Source organism: Staurois parvus, unplaced genomic scaffold (assembly GCF_062004578.1).
Source record: "Staurois parvus isolate SC_StPar_1 unplaced genomic scaffold, SC_StPar_1.0 ptg000351l, whole genome shotgun sequence".
NCBI classification, from domain to species: domain Eukaryota; kingdom Metazoa; phylum Chordata; class Amphibia; order Anura; family Ranidae; genus Staurois; species Staurois parvus.
This window is the reverse complement of record NW_028318147.1, coordinates 1,916,616-1,941,142: the sequence shown is the minus strand read 5'-3', so window position 1 is coordinate 1,941,142 and position 24,527 is coordinate 1,916,616. Positions and strand designations below refer to the sequence as shown.

Genomic DNA, 24,527 nt, shown 5'->3' with positions numbered 1-24,527 from the left:
ACACCCAAGCACATAACATCCCTCCCACCCCCCCCCGAGAAAAATTGAGGACCCCCACATATACGCACATATGAATGTAATCACACATGTCGGGGCTCCTACATGTGAAAACGTTGATTGTGATACACATTGCATATCACTGCGCACACTGGAGTGAGAGCAATAATTCTATTCACAAGACCTCAACTGATGACCTATAAGGGCTTTTGAAGCGTTACCTATAGAAAATATAGGGTATTGAACTTTGTCACCATTTCATAGGTTTGGCATGTTGGGTATCTGTTTACTCAACACAACCCCACCTTTTAAAAATGAGTAATTTACTGTTTTTGTTCATCCTAAAATTCACTTTAGTGTGTAATACCATATTATATATATATATATATATATATATATATATATATATATATATATATATATATAAGCATGAAAACTATTTTCACTTTAAATACGATGGGGTGAGGGGTGGGAGGGGTATGTATATATATATGTGTATGTATAAATCATATTCACCTAAATGACTACAGCACTGATCCTAGCTGCAGCTGTCCCCCGCTTCCTCTAAGACCGAGAACTGAGCAAACACCTCTGATCACTCAGTTCTCAGTCTTTAGCCTAAGGCTCTTTTGCTCTGCCCCTCCAGTGCTTTCTGGAGCGCTGTGCTGTGAAAAGGGTGGAGCTCACTGAGAGACTTTAAAGTCGAGATCTTTACTCAGGCTGGACTGGCAGAATGACATCAGCAGACAGCATACTTGAGCCTGCTGTCAGCTGAAAACAGGTTGCAGACTAACTGCACTCCTGTGATCAACAGAAGTACAGCCAGAAAAGCTTTGGCTACACATCTCCTTCAAGAACTGTTTGTTCACCCTCAGAGTTAAACCCACCGTGGAAAATAGCGGCTGCCATTTAAATTCTGATTGGCTAGAATAGATTACTACAGTTTGCCTTGGTAAGAAAATTCTTTATGTGTAACTCACAAAATAAACAGTTGTACAATCAAGATAAAAGTAATTACCTTCCGTCCCACGTACACAGGTATCCCAATGATCATTGCAGGAATGGCAATCCCAGCTATCAAGGCTATGCCTACAGGAGCCCCAACAAGGGTTCCAGCTGCCAAAGGATCTTCTTTTTCCTACTCCATGGCTTCTTCCCCCAAAATGTACATCCTGAAGGGCTGAGAGACACAACAATGACAAGGATGAATACAGCAGCCAGAAGTAGGGGACTGAAACAGAAATACTAGATACTTGTTATATATATATATATATATGAAAATATGTTATATTTTCACTTTAAATACGATGGGGTGAGGGGTGGGAGGGGAGGGGAGGGGGAGGGTGGAAGGGAGGGATATATATATATATATATATAATATATATATATATATATATATATATATATATATATATGCATGAAAACTATTTTCACTTTAAATACGATGGGGTGAGGGGGGGGAGGGGGGGGGAGGGGAGGGAGGGAAGGGTCGGTGGGTGGGAAGGGTCGGTGGGTGGGAGGAAGGGAGGGGAGGGGAGGGGAGGGGAGGGGAGGGGAGGGTGGGTGGGGGGGAAGGTGGGTGGGTGGGAGGGAGGGGAGGGAGGGGAGGAAGGAAGGAAGGGAGGGGAGGAAGGAAGGGAGGGGAGGAAGGAAGGGAGGGGTGGGTGGAAGGAAGGGAGGGACGGAGGGGTGGGTGGAAGGAAGGGAGGGACGGAGGGGTGGGTGGAAGGAAGTGAGGGAGGGAGGGGTGGGTGGAAGGAAGGGAGGGAGGGAGGGGTGGGTGGAAGGAAGGGAGGGAGGGAGGGAGGGGTGGGTGGAAGGAAGGGAGGGAGGGAGGGGTGGGTGGAAGGGAGGGATGGTGGAAGGGAGGGATGGTGGAAGGGAGGGATGGTGGAAGGGAGGGATGGTGGAAGGGAGGGATGGTGGAAGGGAGGGAGGGAGGGAGGGACGGAGGGGTGGGTGGAAGGAAGGGAGGGACGGAGGGGTGGGTGGAAGGAAGGGAGGGACGGAGGGGTGGGTGGAAGGGAGGGAGGGACGGAGGGGTGGGTGGAAGGGAGGGAGGGACGGAGGGGTGGGTGGAAGGGAGGGAGGGACGGAGGGGTGGGTGGAAGGGAGGGAGGGACGGAGGGGTGGGTGGAAGGGAGGGAGGGACGGAGGGGTGGGTGGAAGGGAGGGAGGGACGGAGGGGTGGGTGGAAGGGAGGGAGGGACGGAGGGGTGGGTGGAAGGGAGGGAGGGACGGAGGGGTGGGTGGAAGGGAGGGAGGGACGGAGGGGTGGGTGGAAGGGAGGAGGGGTGGGTGGAAGGGAGGGAGGGAGGGAGGGATGGTGGAAGGGAGGGAGGGAGGGAGGGATGGTGGAAGGGAGGGAGGGATGGTGGAAGGGAGGGAGGGATGGTGGAAGGGAGAGAGGGAGGGAGGGATGGTGGAAGGGAGGGAGGGAGGGAGGGATGGTGGAAGGGAGGGAGGGATGGTGGAAGGGAGGGAGGGATGGTGGAAGGGAGGGAGGGATGGTGGAAGGGAGGGAGGGAGGGATGGTGGGAGGGAGGGAGGGATGGTGGGAGGGAGGGAGGGTGGGAGGGAGGGAGGGAGGGAGGGTGGGAGGGATGGTGGGAGGGAGGGAGGGTGGGAGGGATGGTGGGAGGGAGGGAGGGTGGGAGGGATGGTGGGAGGGAGGGAGGGTGGGAGGGAGGGAGGGTGGGAGGGAGGGATGGTGGAAGGGAGGGAGGGATGGTGGAAGGGAGGGATGGTGGAAGGGAGGGAGGGAGGGAGGGACGGAGGGGTGGGTGGAAGGAAGGGAGGGACGGAGGGGTGGGTGGAAGGAAGGGAGGGACGGAGGGGTGGGTGGAAGGAAGGGAGGGACGGAGGGGTGGGTGGAAGGAAGGGAGGGACGGAGGGGTGGGTGGAAGGAAGGGAGGGACGGAGGGGTGGGTGGAAGGAAGGGAGGGACGGAGGGGTGGGTGGAAGGAAGGGAGGGACGGAGGGGTGGGTGGAAGGAAGGGAGGGAGGGGTGGGTGGAAGGGAGGGAGGGAGGGATGGTGGAAGGGAGGGAGGGAGGGAGGGATGGTGGAAGGGAGGGAGGGATGGTGGAAGGGAGGGAGGGAGGGAGGGAGGGATGGTGGAAGGGAGGGAGGGAGGGAGGGATAGTGGAAGGGAGGGAGGGAGGGAGGGAGGGGATGGTGGAAGGGAGGGAGGGATGGTGGAAGGGAGGGAGGGATGGTGGAAGGGAGGGGGAGGGATGGAGGGATGGTGGAAGGGAGGGAGGGATGGTGGAAGGGAGGGAGGGAGGGATGGTGGAAGGGAGGGATGGTGGAAGGGAGGGAGGGAGGGATGGTGGAAGGAAGGGATGGTGGGAGGGAGGGATGGTGGGAGGGATGGTGGGAGGGAGGGATGGTGGGAGGGATGGTGGAAGGGATGGTGGAAGGGATGGTGGGAGGGAGGGATGGTGGAAGGGATGGTGGGAGGGAGGGAGGGTGGGAGGGAGGGAGGGTGGAAGGGAGGGAGGGTGGAAGGGAGGGAGGGAGGGATGGTGGGAGGGAGGGATGGTGGAAGGGAGGGATGGTGGAAGGGAGGAAGGGAGGGAGGGAGGGAGGGAGGGGAGGGGGGGTGGAAGGGAGGGAGGGGTGGAAGGGAGGGAGGGAGGGGTGGAAGGGAGGGAGGGAGGGGGGAGGGAGGGGTGGAAGGGAGGGAGGGAGGGGTGGAAGGGGGGGGGTGGGGAGAGGAGGGAGGGGGGAGGAGGAGATTAAAAACTAACCCCACGCACTACATGCTTTTCTGCAGCGTCAACTCTAAATTACTTTTCATTTAAAAAAAGTCCCTAACCCTTTCCAAAAACGCACCGGGTGAAAAACGCAGAGATGTGAACCTGTCCCATAGGAAATCATAAAAAACAAAAAAAAAAAAAAAAAAAAAGTTTCAATGCATGCCGTGTGGACCACTGCATTATGGGATCCATCTGTACTCACCTTAGATAATGTAGGTCTGAGATCTCTTTCATGCAGAGCCAGCAGAACTCACAGCCACACACTGCGCACGTCATGTGGTTACAACTCCCATCATTCATTTTTATGATATAAGCAGCACATCTTGGACACGGTTTAATGTCATCCGCTAGAGAAAACAAAGAGAAATAGTAAAAGTCTCAACAAAAATAGGACCAATGACACAGTAGCCATTTCCCAGGCTGCACAGCGCCAACAAAGCCACAAGAATGAGATGAAGTTATTTTTTATAGTAATATTGTAACTGGATATATTGTTAATAAAACGGTTTAAGACTAGGTTCACACTACTGAGGGTTTGCGGGCCACGTTTGCATGGGCACAGCTCATTCATTTGAATGAGCTGCTGTGCCTGTATTTCATGCAGGAAATAGGTTCTTGCAGCATTTTGAAAAATGCAGCGGCCAAGAAATGACATGGTTCTGCACCATACGATTTCCCTGTGGTTCCTGTGCCCGCAAAGGCACTGCATTTTTAGATGTGTGGGGGTGCCATTAAGAATGAATGGCAGTCCAGCACATGTTTAAAGAGTAGTGCATTTTGGCTGCAGGTGGTTGCAAGTGCAGGAACAGGTTTGATTTCCACACCTGCAGCCAGTGTGGACCTAGCCTTAAATAAGAAAAAAAATGCATTGTCTATTATACAGGCTTTTCCTTTTCTCTATTGGGTGTCCTGATGGATGGCCACTCAGCCAGCCATTACTTTGCTTGCTAGTACCAGACTTTTTTTGTTTTTAGTTTTAGGTAGTACAGAGAAATGTTATAACATCGGCTATATATATATATATATATATATATATATATATATATATATATATATATATATATATATATATATATATATATATATTTATTTTTTTTTTTATTTTTTTTTTTTAAACATTCTTTATTCATTACAACATTATTTGTACATACTTATTGGAAGGCACCTTCCGAGTCCTCCCAAACCCCCCCTCCCTATCCTTCTCCTCCTTCGAGGCCCACTGCGTCCGACTATTCTCCCCAACCCCCCTGAAGATTGCTGTGATATACCGGCCTCCTGGATCCATACCCCGCTTCCTGAATGACTTCTCCTCCTGGCTACCCTTCTTCCTCTCCTCTGAGCTACCCACCATCATCCTTGGGGATTTCAACATCCCTGTCAACCTCGACAACCCGACCACATCCCATCTCCTCCACTTAACCTCCTCCTTTACACGTGCACAGTGCATACAATCCACCACCCACTCCGACGGTAATATCCTTGATCTCGTCTTCTCCAATCGCTGCGCTCCCCACAACCTCACTAACACCCCCTTCCCTCTCTCTGACCACAACTTTATTACCTTCTCTATCTCCTCGTCCTCCAACACCTACCCCTCCAAATGTCACACTACTACCAGCCGTAACCTCCGCAACCTTAACCCTGCCCCCCTCCACTCTGCAGCTGATCAACTCCACGACAGCATCCTCCCCCTGTCCTGCCCCGACTTGGCTATGACTGCCTACAACAACGCGCTGTCAGCAGCCCTTGACTCACTAGCGCCTTTAACCACACACAACATCAGACCCCGACCGCTCCAGCCCTGGCAGACTGATCACACCAAAAACCCTCAAACGACAAAGTCGTGCCCTGGAGCAACTATGGCGCAAAACCAAATCCCAACAAGCCTTCACCCGCTACAAATCTGCCTTCCGCACCTACACCTCCTCCCTCCATGCTGCCAAAACAGGCCTACTTCTTGACCCTCATCAAGGCCCTCTCCTCCAATCCTCACCGACTCTTCTCTGCCTTCAACTCTCTACTCTCTCCACCCCCACCTCCACCCAGCACCTCACTCACTGCCCTTAAGATTGCCAATCACTTCAAAAACAAGATTGACACAATTCGCAAGGACATTGCCGCAACTCACACACCCTCTCAACCCGTCCCCTCTCACACAGCTACCCCCTCATCCCCCCTCCCCCTCGACATAACCCGCAGGGACTTCGTCGCTGCTCAAACTCTCTCCAACCCCCTTCACCCTCACTCAGCTACCCCCTCATCACCCATCTCCCACGGCCCCACCACTGCTCTGACCTCCTCTTCCACCCCACCCTTCATTCCTCATACTGTAGCTCCCCCCCACACTCCGCACCTTTGACCTTACTACCATCGAGGAAGTCTCCAAGATCCTCTCTGATGCCCACCTCACCACCTGCCCCCTCGACCCTATCCCCTCACAACTCCTACGACCTTCCTCCTCCTCCATCCTACGCTCCCTCACCCACATCTTCAATCTCTCCCTCTCCTCAGGCACTTTCCCCTCCCCTCTGAAACATGCACACATCACCCCCATACTTAAAAAGCCCTCCCTGGACCCCAATGACCCGAACAACCTCAGACCCATCTCCCTGCTCCCATTTACATCTAAACTCCTCGAGCGCCTAGTCTACACCCGCCTATGCTCTCACCTCAACGACAACAACCTCCTCGATCCCCTACAGTCCGGCTTCCGTCCCCTACACTCCACCGAAACTGCCTTACTCAAACTCTCCAACGACCTGCTAACCGCCAAAGCTAATGGCCACTATTCAGTGCTCCTACTCCTTGACCTCTCTGCGGCCTTCGACACAGTCGACCACCCCCTCCTCCTCAAAAAACTACACTCCCTCGGCCTCAGAGATTCTGCTCTCTCCTGGCTCTCATCCTACCTGTCACAACGCTCCTTCAGCGTTACCTATAATGCTACCACCTCCCCCTCACTCCCCCTCTCTGTTGGGGTCCCCCAAGGCTCTGTCCTCGGGCCCCTTCTCTTCTCCATCTATACCTCCTCCCTTGGCCAACTCATACACTCTCACGGCTTCAACTACCACCTCTATGCCGACGACACACAAATCTATCTCTCAACCCCCACCTCACCCCCTTGGTCTCAGCCCGAATCACACACCTACTGAGCGACGTATCAGACTGGATGTCGCTCCACTTCCTTAAATTGAACCTCTCCAAAACCGAGTTTCTTGTCTTCCCCCCAGCCCGGACACCACCCCCCATTGATTTCTCTATCACATCCAACAACGCTAGCATCAAACCCGCCCTGCAGGCCAGAGTACTTGGTGTCATTCTGGACTCCAACCTATCCTTTCAACCCCAAGTCCAATCTTTAACAAACTCGCGCAGACTCCACCTCCGCAACATCGCCAAAATCCGCACGTTCCTAACCCCAGAAACCACTAAACAGCTCATCCACTCCCTCTCATCATATCACGACTCGATTACTGCAACTCCCTCCTTACTGGCCTGCCTCGCCCCTGGCTATCCCCGCTTCAGTCGATCCTGAATACGGCTGCCAGGACTCATTCACCTTTCCAATCGCTCTGTCTCCGCCACCCCCCTCTGCAAATCCCTCCACTACTAAACCACATGGAGAGAGAAGGGGAGGGGGTCTCCTGTCTCCAGAGCGATGGTATGCAAGCCTGAGCAGCATTAAGAAAATACACCAATAGGGAGTTTTTATACCGCTTTCTCGAGAGGTCGGAGTGGAGCAATAGATACCTGGCTGGATCCTCACCTAGGTCAAAGTCCATTAAGCATTTAACAGTCTAACTTATGACCAGTAGTTGGCTAATTTCCTACAGGACCAAAAAATATGAAGCACCAGCAGACTATTGTCGCCTCTGGATAAATTTGATGTAATAGGACCAGAACCCTATTACCATCGGGTGAGCAGTTTGTAGCCTAATTCCAGATACTTGCTCACTGTTGAAGAGCGGTGAGTAAAATATAGGATATGCTCCCTTTGCTCAGTCGAGAACTCCCTACCCAACTCCTCCTCCCATTTAAGTAAGTACGGTGGTACAAAAAGAGTTGGCGAGTTGGCTTAGCAATTTGTAGGCAACCGAAATTGCATGGGAGGTGGAATCAGGGGCAACACAGAGATCTGCGAAGGGAGTATTGGGTCTATGATCTATCCCCCAGTGGGACAAGGATGTCAAAACATGGCATCCCGGTGGAAAAATAGGGTTCCTGAACACTGGATTCAGTCATGAGATCGCGGAGTGTACGTGCCCAACACTTTCACAGCGATTCAGAACCTCCAAAGTAGCTCCAGAGGGTGGCTTTTGACTATGTGTATAATCAAAAGTTAAGAATGACGCCATGGACCAACACATAGCAAATTTCCTTATCACCTGGTAAGGAGTCTATTAAACCCTGTGTGATAAAGCAGACTCACCTAAAAAATACAGCAAGTGAATGTTGCGATCCACATAACTCACAGCTAATTAGCAGACAGCTAGGGCTAAGGAAAGCCCGAAAGGAGGTTACAAGGTGGACCAAGCAGCTTATATAAAGAAACAGGCTTTATTACAATCAAAAAATACACAAAAAGAGCAAAAGATTACCATCACACCATATAAAAAGTTAAAAAAGACAATGTTGTCTAGTCAAAGCAGAGGGCTGTACAGCCAGCACACCACACAAACACCATACTCATCCACACAATCCAGGTTGAACTAATGGTGATAGGTAAGGGAGACTAAAGTCCATGAGTGTCTTGGCCTTAGCGGGGTCACAGGGAAGCGTATCGATATGCAGCCTTAAGTGGCTGTGGATGATGAAGGCTCCTCAGAACGTAGTGCACGGTGTGCTAGCTGACACCACCGTCTCCGAGATGACATCAGCTATGTCCCATCCCTGAAGAAGCCCAAGATGAAACATGTAGGTGTGTATACCACCATGTCGTTGACGTAGCTGATGTCATCACAGAGAAAAGGAAGCCTCCTGGAACGAGGAGGAGCAAAGAATTCAAAACCTAGGTAGGGGTATAGAGATAGAAGCTCTGATTTATGGGCATTTATTTTGAAATTCAAGAGGGTCCCATAGCGTCGCAATTCCTCCAGAAGGTTTGGAAGGGTGACCTCCGGCATTGCCCCAAAAAACATTAAATCGTCAGCAAAGGCCGCCACCTTATGTTCCAGCGGGCCCACTGGCAATCCCCTAATATTCTGATTCTGTCGGATATGTCTAAGAAAAGGTTATGACAAAATAAATATCAGGAATGACAGAGGGCACCCCTGTCGGGTAGCCTTCAACAGAGAAATATTTGCAGCGGTCACCTCATTGGTTCTCATTGCAGCTAGCGGATGGAAATAGATGGCCTCAAGCCCTGTCCTACAAAACTACAAGTCCCATCATCCCTCTGCCTTTGGGAGTCATGCTTGTAACTGTCAATCTTGCAATGCCTCATGGGTCTTGTAGTTTGGCAACAGCTGGAGGGCCGTCAGTTTGACACCTGTGATGTAGAAGATGCACAGGAAACTGGAGAAGTCGCGGCACCCAGGAGTGGAGGAGCGCTCGCCGACCAAGGGGGTCCCCAGCAGAAATCCCAGGCCCAAGTAGGGTAGGACTAGTATGTCGATCCCCTCCCGGCTCCACGAACCCTCCCGAGAGGAGCCACAAAAACAAGACTAAATCACCCAATTGGTCACTCAGCATGTATGGACTGGTAGATCCTCATCCAACCAACACCGCTGTGAATTGCACTGTTATGTTAACTGGGAGGATGCGCCAGGCTAACCTCAAAAATGTCGATTAGCAGGTGTTATTGGTAACTGGAAAAAATTGCCCTTCGCAGAGCATTTCAGATAGAATAGCCAGTGTAACTGGCAAGGATATAGGGAGTATGAACCCCAAACTGTAAAGCGGAGCATTCTGCACAGTCCCAGTGACAAAGAGCATGGATATTCCTGGGCCATCTCCCCTATAGGCAGATATCTTGGCCTGGCAGCCTAGGGATGGCAAACCTATAATGACTGCAACAGTCATATAGGTAGTCATGGTGCCGGCCTAATTTCCAGGCAGAAGATCTGGATTTGGACAGTTGCTCTATCAAAGTCAATCGGCCCCCTGTGCCACGCTCTGTGTAGGATCTCCTCCTTGATGTTATAAAAATGCACCCTGCACAGAGTATCTCGTGGGCACACATCCACAGGAACAGGTCCCTGGATTCTGTGGACCCTGTCTAGCTCTAGGTCAGCAGTCTAATCTCTATCCAGCATGGTGTTCAGAATGGCAGTCACAGTGGTGCAAAGATCGCTTCTGGGCTACCCCACAGATTAAGATTATTCCTCCTGCTCCTATTCTCAAGGTCATCCTAGTGTAGACTCAGGCCATAAAGGTACTGCCGATATTGTAAAAGCATGTATTCCAGGGCCGACAACCATTGTTCCACAGTCAACTGTCCCATCTTGAGCAAGTCTCCTTGAGCAGTAAGAGAATTTAGGGTATTTTTGACTTCCCAAAATTCTTCCTTAAAAGTCTGTTTCAGGGTCAGAGGTAGCAGTTGAATGTCTCTTTTCGTATTAAGGGTGGATAGATATGCTTGCACCTCGGGGTCTGTCAAAATGGCCAGAAGGCAGGACTCGGCCAGCCAGGAGGACAGGTGATCAGGTAGCTGAGAGTCTATATCTGCTGGGGTGAGATCTGGCGGTGCAGGGGGCAAAATATCTCGAGGAAACTCACCCAATGATAGAGGCAGAGAGTTGTGGAATAGAAAATCATCAGCCTGTGCAGCCACAGCTGTACCATGTGCTCCACGTGCCATGTTGGATTCCACCAAAGCTCCGGCTGCCAACGCTCAGACAGAAGAAATCCAGCACTAAAAAAAAAAAACTGTGGGTCACCGGACCAGATCCCTGAGGCTTCTTGGCCCCTTTTGGCATAGTGACAGCCACAGGTGGCAGCAGGAGACCAGACTGTAGCACGGGTCTGTGTGGAGCTCCTGAGAAGGACGTCCTCACTCCGCCATAGCATGACCATGCCCCCAACATCTGCTAGATTTTTATAGAGGTCTTTTGAGATTTCCCCTGTTCTGGTGTCACAGAAGCTAAAGAGGTGGGGGAATCTCTCCACTGGAGTCACAAACCACAATGAAACCTTGCGGAAGTTCTAACAAAACTTGTTTATGACAAGTGAAGCAGCTGAATGAAAAAGGTACTAGGGTGCGTTGAGGCTGGCAAACAGAATATCTGGCAAAATGCAACAAAATAGAAAAAAAAACAAAAATGTAACTCCATCATAAAAGGAACTGAAGCTGGCCATAAGCAATGCAATTGAAAAATTCCTCGTTTCCCTGACCGTGTGGATGAGGGAATTCCTCCCGGGGAGTTAGTGTTCTTCCAGCAGGGGGAGCCATGCTCACCGGGAGAGCACAGTGATTACTGCTAGCGGCTATAGCCACTGGCAATATTAGCATGAAAAATCCAACAGGCTGGTTGTACCCAAGTAATAGTCAAATTGGGCACAATCAGCCAGTCCATCGAATCTCAGTCCCTGCTTAACTGGCAGAGATTTCAACCATCTATGGCCAACTTAAACGCTGTAACCACCCAACAACTTGCCATAGTTGGCCTCACATCATACACAGCCCACCATACCCACCATACCCACCATACACAGGCATAAAAATAAAACTAGATTTCATTGATCAGAAATGACTATTCAGATTGTCAGAAAGTCTTCCTTTTACCTAATAAATTAATCCTATCTTCACTGTTATGGCAGAAAGGTGAACAGGACAGCAGGCAAAGTTTGAATGATCCAGATCCCTTATGATGCCTTCTCTGTTCCCATCAACACAATCATTTATATATTATGCAGGGAAAAAAAATGATGTGTAAATGCATGAAAGTGTGCAAAACATGTTTGGTCAGCTTTTCAGTTTATATGACGCTAGACTCCGAGTGAGTCAAATACGGTATATTTTTGTGTTGCTTTGCCTTTTCAGGCCAAGATGCATTTCTTGTCTTATAAAGAATGAACTGTAATTATTGTTCACCCAACCAACAGTAACACACCGTAAGTAATATACCGGGTGCATCGAATGAGATTCTGCAACCTACGAGTGTCCAAGCACCATCAAATCACAGATATCTTACAGAAGGAAGCTTGTGCTGGTATTCTGGGTTCTGTGCCAAAATGATGTGCAATAACTTTACACTGCCTGCCACCAAGCCGATTATCAGAAACAATGTCACAGGGAAAGCGAAGAATACAGACGAAGCAAGTCATTGTATGAAACAATCCTACATAAACTGATCTCATTTCACACATTTGCCATCTTCCAAAACAATGACTTTATCAAGATAAAAACCTATGAGGACATACCTGCAGCTCCTGATTCTTGGCTGTAACTGATAGATGACGAGCGGATTGTCCTCAGGCGTAAGCTTTGGGCACGTTCTTGGCGTGCAGCGTCACATGTCTGGTTGGGGTGCCAGATCTGTTTGCAGTGGTAGCAGAACTCTGTTCCACAGCCATCACGACCACATGTTAACTTTGGGCAGCTGGCACAGCCAAAAGCGATGACCGCATACCTGAAAGAAAAAGCAGGAGCAAATACGAAGGTAAAGCGATGTAGGAATACATACATCTACATGAACATCATTACAACCTGGGTCAGTGGGCTTTTGTGTCAGAACTGCTCATCTTCACATAAAGATCAATGTTTATGCAAAGGCAGCTTTAGCTGGGTACACATGGTCCAGATTCTGACTGACTGTGTACACAGCTGTCCTGACAGAAGCCGGTCTAAGGACCAACTTTTGTTAAAGGAACATGAAAACCAGCATCTGATCAGCGCTCGCAGGCAATGGCTGGAAGCGCCGATTAGTGTGTTCCAGTGGGGGCAGTCCCCGTCTGACAAAAAGAAAAAAAAAAAAATGCAATGTGCGTACCAGGCTTTAAAAAGAAGTCAAATGTAGTTCAGGTGGGAATCAACTTCAGGTCAAATGCACCCATCACTAAATTCTGAATGACCTCAGTAGTGTCTAACAGATGTCAAATGCTGAATTTGCCCATCAACATAAGGCCCCTTTCACAGGAGGTGCACTCCACTTGCTCAGCCGAGATTTGTCCACTTATACAGATTAGACATGGACACAGCCCACTATGGGCAGTCAGATGTAAATGGACCGGCTGTCTGTTTACACCCCACTGCCCTCAGATCCGATCTGCTCAGAGAGGAACAGATCCCTTTCCATTTGTCTTTGGCGGATCAAATTGGAGGTAGGCAGGTGTAAACAGAGGCGAATGGACGGTCTGATCTGGTTCACCTAAAAAAAAAAAAAAAAATATGGACAGGCGGACCCAATTGTACCACTCATGTGAAAGGGCCCAAAGCCAAAACCCGTTGACAGATTCCTTTAATGCGCTATAAGCTTTATATTTTGATACATGAACAAATTCATGACCTATTGTTAGGCTTCCATTGATTATCAGGTTTAAACCCCATCACAATTATATGATTTATTCACACCCGCTGTTTGTTCAATGGCAGATGTACGATCCAAGCCACTCTTGACTGAGGAATAACTGTTGGTGCCAGATGTGGTAATTTCTGGAATGTTCACATTGCCATCTCCAGAGCTTGTATAAATGATGTGAAAAGTAATAGGTAAGTAGGAGAATGACCTCTCCTTATACCAGTGTTGTACAGACTTTAACCACTTGACCTCCGCCCTATAGCAGATTTACTGCTACAGGGCAGATGTTCTATGCAAAATCAGGTATATAAATGTAATTTTGCATTTCCTCCACAAGGGGGTGCCCATCAGCCACTGGAGTGTTGCTTCCGCTGTGATTGGACACAGCAGAAGTCAATCAACAGGTGCTTGCCAATAGATGAGCGCCGGCACCCATTGATCACTGAGGACATTGACATATCACAGCTCTGATTGTGTAAACAAAGCAGAGCTGTGTTATGTCAAACAGCAATCTGCCAGGTTTTGTTCAGAAAATAAAATCTAGCAGATTGCCTAGAAGAAACAGTACACCGTGCAGACAAAAACACTGGCTAGGCACACAATTATCCCTTCCATAGCCCTAGATGTTTAATCCCTTCCCAGCCAGTGTCATTAATACAACAACAGTGTATATTTTTAGCACTGATCACTGTATTAGTGTCACTGGTTCCCACAAAGTATCAGTTAGTGTAAAAATGTCCGCCGAAATATCGAGGTCCTGTTATAAGTCACTGATGACCGCCATTACTAGTATTTAAAAAATAATATACGTAGCACATTTTGGCCTAAATTTCTGAAGACATTTTTTAAAATTTTTTTTATTGGATACGTTTTATAGCAGAAAGTAATTTTGTTTTTTAAATATGTTTTTTTTCCATTTATAGCACAAATAAACCACAGAGGTGATCAAATACCACTATTATCATTATTATTATTATAATACAGGATTTATATAGCGCCAACAGTTTGCTCAGCACTTTACAATATAAAGGGAGACAATACAGCAACAATACATTTCAATACAAGAGGGATAGGAGGGCCCTGCTCCTTGCTAAAAGAAAGCTCTATTTGTGGGGACAAAGAAATGACAAATTTTATTAACAGCATTGCATGACTACACAATTGTCACATAATGCAGCGCCGTACCGCAAAAAATGGCCTCATCAGGAAGGGGAGTAAATCTTTCAGAAGGCAAGTGGTTGAGTATGGCCTACATGAGCACAAAGTCATGCTTGAAAGCCAAGAAAAGGAAAATGTGGCTACAGCGGATATGCTATTATCAAAACTGGAGGACTAAGGATTGGAAGTACATTTCCTAGGCTGACGAATTTCATTTTCTGTTGCTGCACCAACAAGGCAGGATCAAAATTTGATGTACATGACAATAATCCATGACATGAGATGAACAGCAATGGAAGGAGGACTACATAGAGAAGGGAGGGTCCGACTGGGTCCACTTGAAAAAAAGGCTAGGCAGACACAATCGGAACGCTAGTGTGAAAGGGGCCTAATGGAACATTTCCTACACTTTTCAGAATCCATGAGAAGAAAGCATATTTTGAGGGCCAAAGCTAATCCTACCTGGTACTTGACAATATAAAAAAAAAAAAAGTGAGTACATCATCTATGTTATCCTGAGTTTTCTGTGAGTCAAATACGCATCATGCAAGACATGAAGTCTTATATAAAGAGATCACTTCCACTAATGTGTTTACACCTTCAGACTAAACCAGCTTGGTCTGAGACAGAGGTTCCCCCACAGGTATGCCAGTTCCAGGAATGTCTCAGACAGCGAATGGGTATGACCAACACAATACTCCATATGCCTGTGCACTGTGGGGGGGATTAAAGCTTCCATCAGGTTTCAAATTATGTGTGACACTCCACCAGAGAGATTTCACTTTTAATTACCCTGACACAGAACAAGAAATGAGGGTGATGGGGATCACAAGGACAAGGCGGCACAGGGAGCCCTCCCACAGTGTAGTCTAATTAGAGCCAAGCAATCACAAGCTCAGGCTCCCCGCTTAGTGCTGAGCTACAGCTGGAAATCAGTGGGGGATGTATCAGACCACTGTAGAGAGACTGCTGCTTCCACACAGCGAAGGAGTCTCTCTCTGTAGCACAGATCAGGACACAAGATTTTCTCCTAATCCTGAGGCTGATTTACAAACATTTATTGTAAGACAGGGAGAGCGTATGTCCATAGACTTCAATGGAAAATGCTTGAACAGTGGGAATGAGTGTTTGTTCAAGCGGTTTCAGCTCAAACGGCAGCTATTGGCCACAGCAAAAACACTTAAACACCTGAAAACAACTGACAAAATGGCTATAATATTTGCAAATCTGCTCAAAAATTCTGTAAAAAAATTATTGAAAAGATGCCAGGAAAAAATGCTCAGCTCAGTGTGAATGTAGTCTCAAGTGTGAACAAGGCCATTGGAAAGAGAGAAAACAGGTGGTGCACACACCTAGTGCATTATCCAAGGTTTATTGTAGGAGTGAAAGAATAATAAAAACATACTCACAGACGAAGCATGTATCTAAAAAGCATAGAAAAATGACAATGGCCACAACGGCAGGCAAGGTGTTCTCAATGTCAGTGCGGTCAAATGGCTGACGCGTTTTGGGGACGAATCCCTTTCCTCAGAGCTGATGACCAACCTCTGATGCTGATGTATGATGAATGGAAAGTAAGAGCCTTGCTGTTGATGCCCTTTTGGCTGTGCATATCCTGAGGCGCTGGAGAGTACATACGAAGGCCATTGGAAACAATGGGATTTTACTTGTTGAGCATTTCTTAACATCAAGCTGAAAAAACACTCAAGTGTGAACAGGGTCTCAAGGTTATATGTAGCTTTATTTAGAAAAAAAAAAGGCTCAAGGCAAGTCAGAAAGCTGTAGGCAGTCTAGAAATAAATACATTTTTATTTACCATTTAATCCTGTTTAGTCCAATGAAGAGCGAGGGAATTTAGGATAAACTATCCCTAAAGGTATTAAGCGGAGGTTTCGCTTTTGGGTGGAACTCTGCTTTGTTTGCCTCCTGTACCTGGTTTTGACAGGCACCCACTCCAATGTCCGGCTCACTTCGCACGCAGAAGTGAGAGAAGTTTGGCCCCCTCCATCCTCCCGCAGTCACCTGGGAACTTTAACAGGTCCCAGAAGACTACCGGACCATTAGGATTTGCAGCACAACTCGCCCATGTGCAGTGGGCACCCGGCTGTGAAGCCGCAAACTATCATAGTCTGGTGCCCACAGTTGAGCTGCCGGTACGGTGGAGAGAAGGGACGGTGCAGGTGAGTACATCGCTGGACCTCAGGACAGGTAAGTGTGTGTTTATTAAAAGTCAGCAGGTACAGTGTTTGGAGCTGCTGACTTTTAATAAACATAAAAAATGGCTGGAACTCCGCTTTACCTTGAGGACTGAGAAATAGGAATCTGAATGGTATTACCAGGGAATTCCTTGTAATAGATAACAGGAGAGGAGTTAAGAAATTCCTCAGAAAGTTACATTAAGACCTGTGGTTTTTTTCCCTCAAAGGGAAATTTTGATTTCCAGCAATAGATACTTCTCTTCGAGGAAAAGCGTGGCACTCAAGCATTGAAAATTCACTCTTTAATGTAAAGATAATCTGTTGAGAACTCAAAAGGTCATACCTTGGTTGTAGAAAAGATAAAGTAGCCTCAAGCAATGCATAAAATGATAGAGTAGGAGGAAGGTCATTTGACTTGTAACAAGATAAATTCCCAAACTTTTCTGGAAGTGAAGGTATTACAACACCCAGGTTTTTTCCAGCAAAGGTTAGAGTCCCCTTACAACGTGCGAACTCTGAACTGGAAGACCAAATTCGAGGGCTAAATTTGAACATACATCCATCAGAGGAGCCCTCCCAGGGAGGTTGGATGAAATGAACACATCTACAACAGACCAGCAAATAGTACCAGGATTTTTCTTTGCCCAAAGAGACCATCCTGGTGTCTTGCCCAGAGACCAGAATCCCTAAGAACCAGCAAACACAAATGCTCCTGCACTTGGGAATGGACTCAATGCAGGCTACAACCACATTAAGAATGTCCTGGAACATGCACACCTTGCTGCCTTCAAATGGACCGGGGAAATCCAAATATACTGAATGAGGAAAAAAAAAAAGAGGGCGCACAGGCCTAGTGCATTACCATAAAAAATGTTTAATAAAAAATAAAGTATGTGTTGTACTCACAAACGACAATATAGTCAAGGCACATCATAAAGAACAGCTGGGTCAACACCACGCTGAGTAACAGTCCGTAATAGGGAGTATAGACATCCAAAAGACTGATGCGTTTCGAGGACTTGCCTCTTCCTCAGAGCCAACTGACCAAATGTCTGCTCCCTCTTTTATATGCTCACAAAATAAATAAGTGGAAAGTTACACATATATATATATATATATAAAATAAAAATCCTTCCCTGGTGATCCATCCATTTATTTAAAGGCGTGCAGTGCATCACCAGGGGAGGATTTTTATTTTATATATATATATGTGTAACTTTCCACTTATTTATTTTTCACTGTGCACACTTCTTATGGTTCATATGATTTTATGATTGTCACTAGTTTCAATGGTTTTATTTATACACATATATATTTATATATATTTTTATAGACCTTTCGTGTTTACTTACACTATGTCAATTGCCCCTGTGACTCCTCCACCTGCACAGAGGAGTGTCCAGGACGGCCCATGTGACCTTTGGTTTAACTAGTAGTGAGCATATAAAAGAGGGCGCAGACATTTGGTCAGTTGGCTCTGAGGAAGAGACAAGTCCTCGAAACGCGTCAGTCTTTTGGATGTCTATACTCCCTATTACGGACTGTTACTCAGCGCGGTGTTGACCCAGCTGTTCTTTATGATGTGCCTTGACTATATTGTCGTTTGTGAGTACAACACATACTTTATTTTTTTATTATTAACCAGAATCCCTAACAGAATCCCTAACCAGAATCCCGAAAGTCTAAAAATGTGTTGAGAGACCATACTAGAAGGGTATTTCCTAGTAATATTACAACACTTGCAGGGGGGAAGGCTTGAAAGGGTCTGTTTCATGTTTGAAAGAGAATGAGATTCAACAGGGAGTGGCCTCTTACCACACATTTGAACTGAGCAGCCCCATGTGATGGTGACCTAAGGAGACCAGGATTAGAGATCTTGAAATTCTCTTTACATGAAGACGCAAAGCCCTACTTCTACCCAGTGCAAAATAAGGCATGGTACTGGTCTTGTCCCATCAATAATGGGACAAGACCAGCTGCAGGGAAACCACAGAAGTACTGTTGATGCGTCCTTTGCCCTCTTTGGACCCAGCCTGTAGAGTGCATTACCGCTAAAGCATATCTCACCTGCCCAGGGCCAGTGCTGTGTTGCTAGCTCCAATTTCTCCTTTCAAAGCAAATGGGTGTATGTTCTGAGTGTCCGCTCTGCTCCCCTCCCCTTCTTTGTGTGACCCGGAAGGCAGCATCCATGAAGTCACTTCCGGGTCACGGATGTCACTTTCCTGGCTAGAATAGCTGAGGAAAGATGTATTGCATTGCTGTTTGCATTGCAATACATCTAATGGAGCCCAGAGGAGACATGCAGGGCCTTTTAGACCCTGCATGTCTCAAGAGAACCTGTCACCACAAAATCACATAGGGGACCTTGTAAAAAAAAAAAAAAAAAAAAGTTAAAGTTACGCATTTATTTATTTTTCATAAAAAAAAATAAAGTTACGCCCAAACACATAACATCCCCCCCTAAAAAAATGAGGCCCTCCACTCCCACATATACGCATGTATGAATGTAAACATCGTAGGCGCCTACATGTGAAAATGTTGATTGCGATACACTATTTACTCGTCTGTATTTTACCGAAAATTTGGGTCATTTTTGCATTTGTTTGACCTATAATTCACTTTAGTGTGATTTGTACAGAAATGTTGCGTTTCCTAGACCTCTGCAATAATATCGTGTGACATACAAAATTGGAACTACCGCCATTTTATTCTATAGGATGTCTGCTTTCAGAAAGCATATATTGTGTTTTGTGGGTTGTGTGTAATATTCAGACCTACAATTCTTTTTTAAACGTGCAAAAAGGCTCTAGCAGCAAAAGGGTTAACGTGTTAAATTTCTAAATAAGAATAAGGCAGTGGCCATTATCATTGCTATAGCTTTATGTATTTTATATCTTTTAATAGTGATGCACTGAAATGAAAATTTCAGTGCTAAAACTGAAAATGATTTGTTATATAATATATAAAAAAAACTAAAAACAAAAAAACAAAAAAAAAAAAACTGTCCATTTCTGTTTCGTTAGTGCCGATAATGGCTCTGTCTCCATGGCCATTACATTAATAAAAAGTTGAATACAATTATATATAATTGTATTATATTCAACTTTTTAATTTTATTGAGGGCGGGCACTGGAGCAGAGTAATGGCCACAGAGACAGAGCCATTATAGGCACCCTTTTATTTTTTTTGTTTTCATCAGCAAAACGTCAATAAATTTTCAGCTGCCAATATATTGGTGCATCACTATTTTTTAACTGTACTTCCCTTAAAGTGCAACTGAAAGGCAAAAACATTTTTTTTTTTTTTACGTTTTGGATAGAGTGGAGTGGGATTAGAACACCAGTCAGTCTTTTTTGCTAAAATATAAGAAGTAAAAAATCGAGCACTGGGTATAGGGCATGTAGTAGCTGCTATCATCAAAAGGTACCTTGAGAACCCATACAAAGATAAAAATAATAAAAGATGCAGCGCTGCATCTTTTATTATTTTTATCTTCAGTCTTTATTGCTGTCTGTGCCCCCGTTAGGAATCCCCCTCTCTATCATTATAGAAAGTAAACGAAAATATCAGATTATGGATTGACATTAGAAGGGAAATCTTCCATTGGGAACACTGGTTCTGGTGACTGGGATTCCCTTACTCTGGAGGGATTTCCCCTCACTTCCTCTTTTGCATGAGGGACAGGAAGTGAGAGGAAAAAAAAAAAAACGGACGGGTTATAACCCTCCTTTATTTTATCCAAAATGAAAAAAAAAAAAAAAAAAAGAAGGATAGTATTGCCTTTAGTTATACTTTAACTGTTCAGGCCAGAGTGACAGTGACTGCCAACAGTCCACAACCCCAAGCAAGGTATACTCACCCCATCTACGCTCGCTCACTGTCCCTCTACATTGATGAAGCCTTTGGTCTGCTGCTTCAATGGCCTGGGAATTATGGGTATCTAGGCAGTGTGGATGGGTGAGTACACCTTGCTGGGAGGTGGGCTGTCAGAAGGTACTCTAGTGTGCCCTAAAGAGGCAGGTGACAGCATCTCTTCACAGCCAACAACCTCCTGATGCAACAAAATGCATTTTGCAGCATTGCCAGCAAATGCCACTGACATGACCACGGCAGCAACAGGTCTGTTCACCTCATTGCACTGGATTGCAGTGTGCCATTGTTGCCGATGAGGAGGCGAGAACTCTGGCGTTCTCAATAGGTAAAGCCGGCACTGCATGAGAACACAGGCGTTAATGTGACTGTACTGTCAGGCGACATTGTGCACGAGAGACACACGACAGTGGGATTTAGCTCAGTTTGTTCCGAACAATGCTGGCTGTAAATACAGTCACATTAGCGGCTATATTCTCATGCTGTGACAGCTTTAAATAATGACAGCCCTGACTTTTCAGCGCCCACCTCCCCACCAGCAATAGCTTTCAATGACTCGGTCGCCAGAGAGTTTTTTCAGTCGCCATGGTGACTGGGAATTATCCAGCCTCACACTAAGATGCATATATGAAATACAACCCACTTACTTAGGCTCACCCAACATGTTACAATCTAAAGACTGTACTTTCAGATGGTCTCCTGTATGGTGAGCTTTAGAGTTCAGTTTTTTTCTGCATTCAGGTATTGATCTGGGTTTAACCCTTTTACAACCACCTGACATATAAGCGGTGAAAAAAGAGTGGGCTTTAATGCCCACATGGCGCACATATGCTCTGCTGGACGTTCCCAGCACAGACGAAGCTGTGAAAGACCCTGCTAATGATCGGTAGCTGGTGATAACAGTGCCTCGTCACATGACCACTGTGACAGCCAATCACAGTGGTCAAGTGATCAGCCAATCTTGCCCATCCAGATCTTTTTAGAGCTGTCAGGGCAGGCGCAAAAGGGTTAACCATTTACCTAGAGTTTGGTGCTCTCCCTGTGCCTGCGTGGGTTTCCTCTGGGTACTCCGGTCTCCTCCCACACTCCTGCCCTAGTATGTATGAATGTAAGTTAGAGACCTTAGATTGTACGCCCCTTAAAGGTTAGGGACTGATGTGAATGTACAATATATCTGTAAAGCGCTGCGTAAATTGATGGCGCTATTAAAGTCCCTGTAATAAATAAAACTGACCGGTTTACAATGAAGGAGAGATATTCCCAAACACAATGCAGAGCCCTTGCTGTTACTCACATACAGAAAGCCTGATGTATCAAAGCCCCGGTTCAGACCAGTGTGACTTGTCATACGATTTGACAAAATCACATGACAAGTCGTTCCCCATCATCCGCAATGGAACCAACCTGTCGGAATCACACTGATGTTGAAAGTAGTTCCTGCACTACTTATTGCAGTTTCAGGTGCGATGTGCAAAGACATCGATGCATGAAATCGCACAGATGTCTTCCAAGTCTCACCTGAAGTCACACTGACATGCAACTTTGAAATCGTGCAACTTCAAGTGAAGTCACACAATTTCAAGGTTGTATCCAGTGTGAACCAGGGCAATGTGTAAGCAGGAAGAGGCTTCTCTCAGCCAGCAGATAGAAACCTACCTTTTAGGCAGGAAATAGCTGGTGATATATCATGCAGAAAAAATGAGGAATATTGATGGACAGATTCAGCAGGACCACCAACCCACACGTGAAAAGCCCACGGGAATCAGATTTTAGTGGATCACATAGAATTCAGATTATTAGAAACTGAGTGGATGTTCTGACTTTAGCACCATTGCTGCGTTTTCTGGACAGCATTAGAAGTCCACTGGCTGGAGCTGCTCTGTCAATAACAAAGTTGGTATATACAAACATATTTTAGCCTCTTACCCACAATCCGGAGCTGGACACCATCTACAGTCTGGATCAGCAACAAGCCACCTCCTGAGCATGAACTCCTCATATTTCTCCATCAATACGTCATCGTTCAATATTAAACGGATGTCATAAGGATTAAAGCGTTCAGAGCACTCCGGGCAGCTGATATTGACCCTACTCTCTGAGATTTCTATCCGCAAGTACTGACGCAAGCAGTCCGCACATGACCTGTGGGGACAGGTCATGATTTCTGGAAACCGGTCCTTGGAATGCCGTAAAAGGCACAGGGGGCACTCCATGTAGTCTCCACTCTGTTTACTAGCACAGGCTGTGCCATTGTCCGACGAGTTCACCGAAGCAGAGAACATGGAATTTTTATCAGTGCACATCTCTGAGTGAATACTTTCAATACTCGCAATCCCATCAACACCGCCAGTTGAATCCCTTGACTTGCGTTTGGGGTCTTTTTTCTTGCGGAAGATGGAACCCCAAGGCATCCTCCTCTTCTTTGGTGCCTTTTTAACTGGAGGAAGGCTAACTGAGGAAGTCGATGACTGCAGGTCCCGATCTGAACCCATTTGTCGATGCAAACTCATCTCTACCACACCGCAAATGAATCTCTTAACACGTGTGCAAAGCACAAATCATAGTTCCAAGATATCGGATTTCCTTGTTCCTTCTGGATGAGGTGCGATGGTGAAGGGGTCCAGTGCAAGTTATTCTGCAATTTCAAGAGAAAAAAAAAAGCAAGTTAGAGAGGTACAACTATGAAATAAGAAGGCTTCAATCTGAAACAGAAAGCTGTCCTATAAAAATTCAGAAAAATAAAAACTGACTTAATGGACGGCAGCCAAAAGTTCAACGGAGAGAAAAACTACTACGTTACACTTCCTGGTCTCCTGCAATGTAATGTCACAAGAACAGAGTCCAAAGGATTTTTTCTCAAGTAAAAACAAACAACAATTCCTATAGAGACTGTTACTGTCATCTACAAAAAAAAAAAAAAAAAGTGTGTTTGAGTATAGGGAACGATTAGTACCATTCCAATTAATCAAGTACATAGTTACATGGACCAGTTACATATCAGTCCATCTGGAAAATGTATTAGCTCACCATCGCAGCGGAATACACACACTAGAATAAATATATTATATACAGATATTTTTATATATATATATCTACACACACACACACACTTCCAGGCAGCAAATGCTCCTGCCATAAACCGTTGACAAAAGCCTATGTGTGCATGGACACATAGAACAACATGTTGGGGAGTCTACTGGCTGCAGAAAAAAAAAAAATGCCCAAAACAGAAGCTGTAAAAATGTCCAGTGTGCATTAGGCCTTAAAATAGTTGTAAAGGCACAAGGTTTTTCACATTCATGCATTCTATGCATGAAGGTAAAAAACCTATGTGCAGCCGCCCCTAATACTCCTCTAAGTCCCCTCTCGATCCAGTGATGTGTACAGGAGTCTTGGCTATCCCGGGACTCTCAATAGTCATTGGCTGAGACAGCAATCACACAGTGTAGTCAATCATAGCCAATGAGAAGAGAGGGGGGGCAGGGCCGAGCCGGAGCTCAGTGTGAAAATGGACACATTGAGCAAGGGGTGCCCCCATAGCAAACTGCTCGCTGTGGAGGCACCCGACAGGAGGGGTACCAAGAAGGGGAGGATCTGGGCTGCTCTGTGCAAAACCACTGCAGAGAGCAGCTAAGTATAACATGTTTGTTATTTTAAAAAAAGCCTTTAGTATCACTTTAAGCTGGGGAGGGCACCGCGAAACTTAACATGAGAATAAAATTACACCACAAGTCTAAAATTTTAAGCTATTTTTGGGGACAGTTCCTATTCCTGTATAAAACTTTTTTTATACTGGATATTCTAATTAACTAACAATTTCCAAAGGGCTACAGTAGGAGAGGTTGGATGCAGCCATTTAATAACTATGGCTTTGTGGGCCATACATAAAGGCTCTTTCAGGAATATTCTAGCAGAGTGTGAATATGTGTAATATTTAACCACTTGGCGCCTGGTCACAGTAGATTTACCGTGACCGGGCAGCAGCTGCTGGCTCAGCAACATAACTAAAAAAAAAAAAAAAAAAAACGTTACCAGCTTGCGTCCAGGATAACAGAAAATTTTTCAAATGTTTTTTTTTCATTTATA

The 24,527-nt window shown here is 46.3% G+C and overlaps 1 protein-coding gene across 1 annotated transcript; it reads right to left on the bottom strand.

Annotated features, from left to right (window-relative positions):
* Positions 1-1,021: 1,021 nt before the first annotated feature.
* RNF19A (ring finger protein 19A, RBR E3 ubiquitin protein ligase) lies at positions 1,022-23,007 on the bottom strand. The gene is made up of 4 exons (XM_089684633.1): positions 22,368-23,007; positions 12,119-12,327; positions 3,960-4,104; positions 1,022-1,177 (listed from the first exon to the last, which is right to left on the bottom strand). Exons 1-4 carry the CDS (start codon positions 22,949-22,951, stop codon positions 1,087-1,089), a joined length of 1,029 nt encoding a protein of 342 aa, XP_089540759.1. The 5' UTR covers positions 22,952-23,007; the 3' UTR covers positions 1,022-1,086.
* Positions 23,008-24,527: the final 1,520 nt, after the last annotated feature.